General features: G+C 41.1%; 1 protein-coding gene across 1 annotated transcript in view; it reads right to left on the reverse strand.

Annotated features, from left to right (window-relative positions):
• The window catches only part of unc45b (unc-45 myosin chaperone B), a 9,958-nt gene extending 3,846 nt beyond the window's left edge, over positions 1-6,112 (reverse strand). The window contains exons 1-16 of the mRNA XM_008281463.1: positions 6,001-6,112; positions 5,113-5,274; positions 4,969-5,005; positions 4,673-4,848; positions 4,308-4,397; positions 3,374-3,541; positions 3,026-3,191; positions 2,726-2,896; positions 2,468-2,639; positions 2,034-2,334; positions 1,715-1,809; positions 1,330-1,471; positions 1,106-1,246; positions 860-987; positions 379-445; positions 47-160 (exon numbers count right to left, since the gene is read on the reverse strand). Of these exons, the coding sequence (XP_008279685.1) occupies positions 47-160; positions 379-445; positions 860-987; positions 1,106-1,246; positions 1,330-1,471; positions 1,715-1,809; positions 2,034-2,334; positions 2,468-2,639; positions 2,726-2,896; positions 3,026-3,191; positions 3,374-3,541; positions 4,308-4,397; positions 4,673-4,848; positions 4,969-5,005; positions 5,113-5,274 (2,130 nt within the window). The 5' untranslated portion in view covers positions 6,001-6,112. The remainder of the gene's footprint in view (positions 1-46; positions 161-378; positions 446-859; positions 988-1,105; positions 1,247-1,329; positions 1,472-1,714; positions 1,810-2,033; positions 2,335-2,467; positions 2,640-2,725; positions 2,897-3,025; positions 3,192-3,373; positions 3,542-4,307; positions 4,398-4,672; positions 4,849-4,968; positions 5,006-5,112; positions 5,275-6,000) is intronic.
• Between the last annotated feature and the right edge of the window lie 3,747 nt (positions 6,113-9,859).

A 9,859-nucleotide genomic window follows, 5' to 3' on the forward strand; every position in this document is an offset into this window, starting at 1 on the left:
GCAATTTCAAGAAAACAAAGCAGCAACTTTCAGCTGCACGTCTTACCCTCTCACCCGGGAAGGCAATTTCTGGATTGGAAATCGCTGCTATTTTGGCAAGGACATGGCTAGCTTTCACCTTTCCAGCTTCTGTTCCTTCCAGAGCAAGTGGTATCAAAGCCTGAGGACAAAGCCAAAACAGGGTGAGTATAGTTAGTTTTCTCAGGACAAGAAAGACTTTATAGAGAAGATTGCAACATGATGTGCCAACCTTCTATTTCAAAATGTTTTTTTCTGGGCATTTGTTTGCAGAATATGTAAAAATATTGTATTTCATTAGATTTTAACGTGAAAAAATATAAATGTATGTATGCACACATTTCTGAAACTATCTCTCACCTTTCCCCCACCTTGGGCAACAATAGTACCACGATCTTTGGAATCTTCTGACAATGCCAAGAAAACTCTGAAGATAAAAACAGAAACCAGGTTCAACAATTAGATATTTTTGGGAAGTGCTGCAATTTAACAGGAAATCTACAAGAAAGTAGACGTATTCATTTGTGTTTCAGCTTGCACTTCCCTCTGCAATGGAACCTTTAGAAGAAAGGTCAAGTCATTTACCACAGTCTCATTCAAATGCACTATATGATCGTGAGAATGGAACACCTGAAAATGACAAGACATCCCATGGACTGATCTAAGATGCAGTCATGTTATTATATAAGTCATTGGAATTTCCACCAAACATGGATAAATCACATGATGCCAGGTTTTGCAACAATACCAGACATTTACGTGCCGAATCATCATATCATGACTTTTGGGACATGTCAAAATGCTTTTTCATCACTTCACTATGAAATACTTGCAATCCCACCTCGCCAGCATCTCTTTGGTTTGGTCTGTCAAGATGGAGCTGTCTGCTTTCACCATGACAGCAAGAGCTGACGTGACTCCAGCCTTCAGCAGCCTTTTCACTCTCTTCTCTATAAAGTCTTTCTTGTCCTGAGAAAACAAATGATATGCAGTGAGTGTATGCATGTGTGCGACATTTCCTGCATTACTTACGTCAGTTCAGTTGATGTGGTCTGAGTTTTTTTTCCTTTCTGTTTTTTATTTTTACCTTGGGGTGTTGCTCAGGCACGTGTTGTTTTGAGAACTTGGCCAGTTGAACCAGCTCAGGGATAATTTCCTTCTTATCATAGGAGTTGGTGCAGTTAATCAGGATGCAAGCAACTGCATATAAGATTGTCTTGTCTTTAGACTAAAAACACAGAGAAATGAGAGTTTACTATTGGTGTCTATTCAGATATACTGAATGTTTCTTTCTGTCTGTTATTTCCATACCTTAGCCAGTTCAAACATGGCTTTCAAAGCAAGCTCGTCCTCCACAAAGTCATCTTTCACATCAGCATCATTTGTCAGATAAGCAAGACCCTCAATTGCCCACTTCCTTGTTTTGGTATCAATCTGGGGATTACAGAGCCATCTAACGAAAGTGAAAAAGAAAGTATTCAACAGCATGTCCAGTGAGGATTTAAAGCATTAGGATTGCAATGACACCCTGGTTGTGTTTACCAATATTAAGGAATCAATTCTTACAGTTGTTACTATTACAAATAGATTGTTCACATACTTTCTACACATCACAATTTTTCTATGATGTACAGTATATTAACCTGCTGGGTTATTTGTACAGTCTTTTTTAACTGGCTGTGTATGAAGCACTCACTTTCTGCACTGCTTGGCCAGCTTCTCTGTCGAGCCTTCAGCAAACTGCCTCAAACTGTAATCGTCACCTCCAGCTGAACCCAGTTTACAGAGACCCTGGAGAGGACATGGACATGAGAATACGCGCCGATAGATACAGAGACGACATCTAGAAATTGATTAGTCTAATGCAAGTATTCTTTCAATAAACTGAACAGCATATCTTTTGTGCTCTTGTATTTGAGGAACAGTAAATGCTCACAATGTTTGTACACTCCTCTACTGCTTTCATGCTTCAAACAATGACAAATGAAGTTCTGTTCTTTTCTTTATCCACTCACCACAAGCGAACGTATTTTAATCTTCTCATTCTTGGTCTTCTTGTAGATGTCCTTTAACAGTGACACTCCATTGGTAATAATGAAACTGGCGCGGCTCATCTTTGAGGAGGCATGGATCAGGGCCTCCACAGCAACCATCTGGTCCACCTCACGTTCGGAACCACACAGTGCCACCATCATCTCCATGATGCCTTGCCGTCCAACTAGGGCGTTGCCAACGTCAAAGGGACCCTGCAGCAGCCCTGAGATCGCATTGATGGCATGAATGGTTTTGTCCATGTTGTTGGGGTCAATTTTGGATCTGTGGTGAATGAATGGAGGATAAGCGAAAGAAAAAAGTCATATGCAGTTACATAAATGATGTTGGCTGAGTGACGATTCCTTCATAATTCCTTAATTACAACAAATGTAAATTTGGGATTTTATGAACATACTTTATATATTCATCACAAACGTCCCTGAAGTTGTCTCTCTCTGGGTCACATGTGAGGTCTTCATAGAGCTTGTTGAGGAGCACACTAGCAATCAGCTGTGTGTTCTCTGTCAAGGGCAACTGGTCGGGAAGTTCAGGAACTTGACCACAGACTTTAAGGATCTTCTTCAGACCTGAAGGACAAACACATTCGTGCAAATGTAAATATCTGTTGAGTACACCATGTCAGGGAATCTGAGTTGTGAGCTGTCTGGCTCACCATGGTCAATCGTGAAGAGGGTCCTGGAGTTATTTCTCTCTTTCTTGTCCTTCCGAGGTACATTCTTGGTCAACAGGTTCAGTGCCTGGTCCCTGCCATGGCCAGAAACCTTGCTGCTACCAACCATCTCCAGAAGTGAGAGAAGAATAGTTTTCAGGTCTTTAGATGCATCTGCAGAGAGGCAGATCAAATAAAAGACTGTGTGTCAAAGTGTGAGTCAATACATTTTGGCCAAGTAAACATCAAATAAGTGCTCGTAATATAAGTAGTCTTTTACTGCCAGTGATTCTTCACTCTCACCTAAAACCAAAGATGCTTCTTTCCCATATTCCCTTGTATCTCCACCAGTGAGGGAATCATTGATGCACTGGAAGAGGTTGCAGGTTGCCAGTGCAATCTCTTCATGGTCAATAGCCATGACGCTGCACATCTTGTCAACACCCACCATGTTCACAATGGCCATGCCCTGTTTAGGGAAGATCAAAAATATGTATATATCTTGTGTAGAAAACGCCATACAAATTGTTTTGTTCCTATTGCTAGTGGCATCGTTTAGGTAGGCAGAAGTGCATCATGTTTGGAACAGATTATATATGTTGAAAGTGCCCTTGAACTTTTCTGTGTCACTTTGCCTACATCTTCACTCACCCGAGCTTTGTGTCCTGTGCACATTCCTGATAAAGTACGAACAGCAGCCAAGATCATCTCTGGTTTGCCTGTCTCGATCATGTTGAGCAGCAGAGGCACTCCGTTATTCTGGAAGATTCTCTCTGCTCCAGCGTCTTCTCGGGACAGAACAATCAAGTTGTTGGCAGCCTAGACAGTAAAGAAAGAAGCCAAGGCAAAACCACAGATGAACTTTTCTTTCACATCATGCCATAAAAAGGGGAGGCTCGCTGCTTCCCCCTGCAGGAAATAGTAAGATCATTGGGCAGCTCCTTCAGTGACAGACTGCTTCCCCTGCGGTGTTGCAGTCAGACTGTTCAGTCAAGCCTGCTCCCGGTTGTTCAGTTCACCCACAGTGCAATAATAATGTAAATAAGGACACTCTGCAATTTCACAGAATTTTTTCTGTAAGCTCTCATACTTCTTCGTTAAGGAGAAAGTAATCTGTGTGTGCTCTGTGCATTGTGTGCTGCTGTTTTTTCTCCTGTACTGTGTGTTATTTTCTATCTGCTGCTGTAACACTTAAAATTCATCAATAAAGGTTTAATCTATCTATCTATTCATTCTTTTTACCTTAACCCGTGCATTCTCTGGTCAGTTTTGACCCAAACCACACTGTGAAGAATTCCTGACAAAACTTCCCTCATACCAAATTTTAAACTACAGATCTATTTACAATGTCTAAATAGCTTATGTCACATTAGTAAATGTAAAATAAATAAATAATAACACACATAAAGTATGGCCTGTACACTTTCACAGTTTCGTTTTCTTTGATTTCTTTGAAACTCCAGCAGGCTGGCAGGAAATGAAATGTCAGGCTAAAAGACTGACATTTAGGGTGTTTTGATATGTCAAAACGGGTCAAATTTGACCAAAAGCAGTACATAAGGGCTACATTACTGAAAATACTCACTTTTTCCCTCTTGTCCTTTTCCATTTCTTCATCGAGAAGAATCTCAAACATGTTCTGTACCCTTGAATCTGTAGAGAACGTCGTTTTGAGCTGTGAAGAAAAACATGCAAGTATAAATGAAACCTGTACTGTAAGTGATATTGACAGACCCCTGTCATATTGACTACATTCATTATGTTTTGGCTTACTTTAAGTATTTATGGTAAAAGTACTTTCACTGAAGTACTACTTGCATTTTCTAATATTTATACTCTTCTTCTTTTCTACTGTTGAACACATGCCATTTTCATTATGTAAGGTGATACGTGGGTCTTATAGTGTCCTGTATGAGGTTTTGTGTGTGGATTTAAATGCTTAATACTGACCTTGGCCTGGATCTCTGCTCCCAGCCTGCGGAGAGTCTCAAGGAAAGTCTTGTTCTTGGGTTCGAGCGTGGCACATCTCTGCACATCCTTGAAAGCCATGTCCAATTTTCCCAGCTTCTCCAAGGCTTGACACCGTCGGTATAAGGCTTTTATGTCTGACGCATCAACGTCAATCGCTATGTAAAAGGGAAAAGAAGGTTGTGGCAATTGGTTTAAGTTCATGTTTGTTTTCAATGGCACTGCTGCTTTTAACTGTATTAATGCAGTTTCTTAAATTTCTTAATGTGTCACTCTACCTTTAGAAGCATCTGATGCTGCATTGGTATAGTTTTCCTGTGAGGAAAAAATGAAATAAGATCTAAATTTGCCAGAGAAGTTGCAAGTATAATCTGTTCGGTACATTTAAATTTGTGTCAGTGTTGCGCTACCAAGCTGCTCACCTTTTTTAGGTAGCAGGCAGATCTGTTCCTGTGAATGACAGCCAGCACCTTCTTGTCCTTGCAAACCTTGATGGCTTTAGTGTAGCACTCAATGGCCTTGTCAATGTCTCCTGCCTGAAAGTGTTTGTTACCTTCATCTTTTAACTGGACTGGGTCTCCCATCTGACAGAAAATGAAAAATCCACCAGATCATGTTACATTTGGTTTTTCATGTAAAATCCAACATTAGAGTCAACACTGAGTTTAATCACTTTTTATGTCTGACACTATCAGCCCCACAACCAAAGCGTTTTTCACAAGTTTCACTGTCATCAGTCAGTGAATGTAGTAGTTTAACTGTAATAAAGCAACCGAGCCGCCACACTGAAGTCACAAATATCAATCACATAAACAGACATCTGGATATTTTAACAAGGCGAATCAGTTAAACATGCTTTACACTTTTTTTTTTTTGTCATTTTAAATGTAAAGAATTCTAGATTAAAAGTACAAAAGCAGTTCAAACCAATACAGATTCATTCATTTCCATTCACCCCAGAGAATAGTAATCTGTCACCTTTGAAATGTCATTCAAAGCTACTGTAATATCAGAAATGTTCTTTTATTCTCACCCTTCTTGCTAATCTGTCCAGCAGACCTGGGTTCCCTGTAGCAAATGGCCCCACACGTGCTATCTCTAACTTTAAATGGCCTCCCCTCTGGCCTTATTTGGGCATGGTCTCGTACCCCAGGCTGAGCCATGCAACAAATGCCACTTTTCCAAATGACGGACACCATCCCCGCCAGCTCGCCTGATAGCCACAGTGTGAGTCCTCCCCCCAAAGTACCCGCTGCAAAGCTGACTGTCACTCAAAAGAAACAAAGGTCTTTGTGGAAGCTGTAGTGTACCTTTAGGTTGTGTGTCTGGTCAAACTTCTTCTTTGCTTCTTTGTTTTCTTCCTGCGTAGACAATCTGGATCTCCAATCCCTGGTGTCTGTGACAAACTTTTTCTGTCTTATGCAACCTTCTCCCTCCAACGGCTCAATTTATATTTATAGTGGATCTCAATGAGGTGGGACAGGACTAAGGTGGACCCTCCTTAGACGTAGGGGTTCCTTCCAAAACACACGGGGCAACTTTGTACTAAATAGGTTGTCATTATAAATTATGGCTACTTACACTCCAGCAAACATCCTCAAAGTGTTGTTGAATTATTTAAGGCTTTACGACGGAAACACTTGTTTTTGACTCAGTAAATAATGAGAGTGTGACCCCCACAAACGTGGTCTGACCCTGATAAGGTCTATTTAGGGCACAGACAGCTGAGAACTTACCAGCAAATGCCTGATGTGGCAAGAGGGTGGTCTAAAGAGAGTGTGTGTGTGTGTGTGTGTGTGTGTGTGTGTGTGTGTGTAGACGGTGGGGAGGGGGCTGACAACTGCAGGACCACAGAGGAGACTGGTAGCTTCTGGAAAGACCGAGATCTCGGGCCTCATGAGGTGGTGTTAAGTATTTAGTTGTGATGGTTAGAAGTTAGAGAATGGGCTCTACAAGAAAGGGTCTTCGTGTACAAAGTTCAGAATAAAAACATGTCTTGTTTGTGTGAGAAATAAAATGGAATGATACAATACTGTGGAGAACTGGTGAACTGCTCAGGTTGTTTATTTGTGTTCCTTCCAGGGATACGCTACAGTCCCCAGGATAGGAACAAGCTTAATGATGTGGGCGAAGTACTTTTATTCAAGCCTACTTAAATAAAAAATAATCAGGTTCTTGTACTTGAGAACTTGCTTTTTCTAATATTGTATATTGCTAGTCCACTACATATATTTCACAGCTTTATTTACATGAAGATGAGATGGACCATAAGAAGATGGTAAAAATAAGATAGAGACCAGTGGTTTCTCATCAAACACTTTAGAGGCAAATAATATACTTTTTACTCCATTACATTTATTGGAAAACCTAAGTTACTAGTTAGTTTGCAGATTTAGTCAAGTAAAAGCAATGGTGCTGTAATATTATAATATAACATGCAATATTATTGACCCCCAAAGGGAAATGTACAAGTTACCCAGAAAATAAACTATATAAAGTAGTTAAGCCACCTTTGCCACTTAAATAGTTAATGTGGTAAACACAGCATCAACATCAAATATTTGATTCCAGTGATGTAATACACTGTATCCTGAAATATGTCATTGTGCTTAATAAACACTTAATTCTTTCGGTACTTTAAGCGCATTTTGATGATAACGTTTGTGCATTTTTACTAAATCAATATTTTAACACTGTGGTATTGCTACTTTTACTTTCTACAATTCTACAGTTTCATTTGGCAGACGCTTTTATCCGAAGCCATGTACATCTGAGAGCAGATGCAACACAAGCAAGGATGTAGTCAGGAGAAAACAGTCTACATAAGTGCCATAGAACATATTCAAGTGTGATAGGGCGCTGATGCCAACAGCAGCCGGGGGGGAAGGAAAAAGGGTTTTTTGGTTGGTTGGTTTTTTTTAATGTGCTGTCAAGTGCAAAGGTGTTCAGTGAAGATCTGGGTCTTCAGTCTTTTCTTAAAGACTCAGAGGGAGTCAGCAGATCGAACAGAGTTTGGTAACTCGTTTCACCGCCGCGGAACCACAGAGGACAAGAATCTAGCTAGTGACCTCGGGCCCTGTTGCGGTGGTTGTATCAGGAGGTTTTTGTTGGTCGAGCGTCGTGAATGAGAGGGAGTGTAGATCTGAATGAGAGAGCTCAGGTAGGAGGAAGCTGTTCTTGTGGTTTTGTAAGCAAATGTCAGGGTTTTGAACTTGATGCAGGCAGCAGCTGGAAGCCAGTGAAGCGATCTGAACAGCGGGGTGACGTGTGCTGTTTTTGGCTGGTTGAAAACCAGACGTGCTGCATTCTGGATCATCTGCAGAGGTTTGACCATGGATGTGAAGAGGCCTGCCAGTAAGGAGTTGCAGTCGTCAATGTGTGATATTATTGTACCAGGAGCTGTGCTGCATGTTCAGACAGGAAAGGTCTGATCTTCCTGATGTTGTACAGGGCAAATTGACACGACCGAGCAACAGAGGCCACACGAGGAGATGATTCATATGATGAGATGTCAAGCTCAGTGAGTGTGGAGAGGAGGATTTTGTGGTTAACCATGTCAAAGGCAGCTGACAGATCTAGCAGCAAAAAAGCTGGAGACTGTCCAGCAGCTCTCGCAGAACACAATGATACCATTACAGATAGGAATGCAGTCTCAGTAGAGTGATCACGTTTAAAACCAGACTGACACAGGTCATACAAATTGTTGTCACAGAGGAAAGTAGAGACTTGGTTGAAGACAGTTCGTTTAAGTATTTTAGAAAGGAAGAGCAGCAGTGAAACCGGTCTGCAGTTTTCAACCTGGGCTGGGCCAAGTGTAGGTTTTTGAGTATTGGAGTGACTCTTAAGACTTGGCGTCCATATGCATGGACATCACATTTTGGGTTATATTACCAGAGTATTTTTTTTTTTTTACATTTATTTTTCTTATTATTATTTTATTTTATTTTATTTTTTTTATATGTTTTTAATACATTTTTATTTTCAGGGTGTGTGAGGGGAACAGGCGAATTCCCACTCGAACCATCTGCTGGTCAAAAAGCTGTAGACCCACCTGCACAGGGATGAGGTGAGTCCGAGGTTCTGCAGCTTAGTGACCAGTCTAGAGGGGATTATGGTGTTGAACACTGAACTGAAGTCCATGAACAGCATTCGCACATAATTCCCCTTCCTTGTGTCCAGGTGGGCCAGGGCTGTGTGTAGCAGGTGATTGATGGCGTCGTCTGTGGATCTGTTTGGCCGGTATGTGAACTGTAGAGCATCGAGGAAGGCAGGTATGGAGGAAGTGATAGAATTTCTGACTAGTCTTTCAAAATATTTAATCACCACAGAGGTAAGGTGGGGCAGTAGTCATTAAGACAGCTGGGCTTGGCTTTCTTGGGCACAGGAACAATGACAGACTGTTTAAAGCACCTGGGGATGATGTACCATGAGCGAAAATTTGAATATTTCCATGAACATCAAGCTGATTGGCACAGGTTTTCAGGACATGGCCTGTTCTATCATCAGGTCCTGCAGCTTTGCTGGTATTCACGTGTTGAAACATCCACCTCACATCACGCACATCACGGTGCACGTCTCCTCCTCTCTGCCGGGCGGGAAGCTCACCTCTCAGCTGGGAGTCTCAAAGCGTGCATAAAAGTTGTTGAGTTCGTCGGCCAGAGATGAGGAAGAATGAAGTTCCAGTCGAAACATGTAAGGTAAAGAACCATCTCCTAAATTCTATCGTCTGAAAAGACAATACAAAGTACTAATTCAGAGTAGACAAAATGAACTTGCTGGACGTATAGAGATGTGTTACAGTAACTTTTATGGGTCCCTGCACATATTGGAAATAAAAGAAATTAAATTGCAGATAAGACTGCAACAGAAGCCACAAATATCATTCATATAGACGTAGAAGTGGGAAAAAAGGCAACCAGGCGATGGTATTTCAGAGTTCAAAGGAAAGTGGGAGGAATGAGATGTGCAGGAAGCAACACGATAATAATATTGAGATTTATATTGGGAAACTCTGGATTAAACAGCTATTAACCCTAACCATAACCATAACTATTTAAAATATAGAAAGATAGTACAGCTGCATGTGACTACTTGTTATGTGCTGGGGGCACATTTTTTACCCTTTCTTTAGTTTTGCATGTTTTCCCATGTTATGATGCACTGACATAT

Source organism: Stegastes partitus, unplaced genomic scaffold, assembly GCF_000690725.1.
Source record: "Stegastes partitus isolate 25-593 unplaced genomic scaffold, Stegastes_partitus-1.0.2 Scaffold234, whole genome shotgun sequence".
NCBI lineage: Eukaryota > Metazoa > Chordata > Actinopteri > Pomacentridae > Stegastes > Stegastes partitus.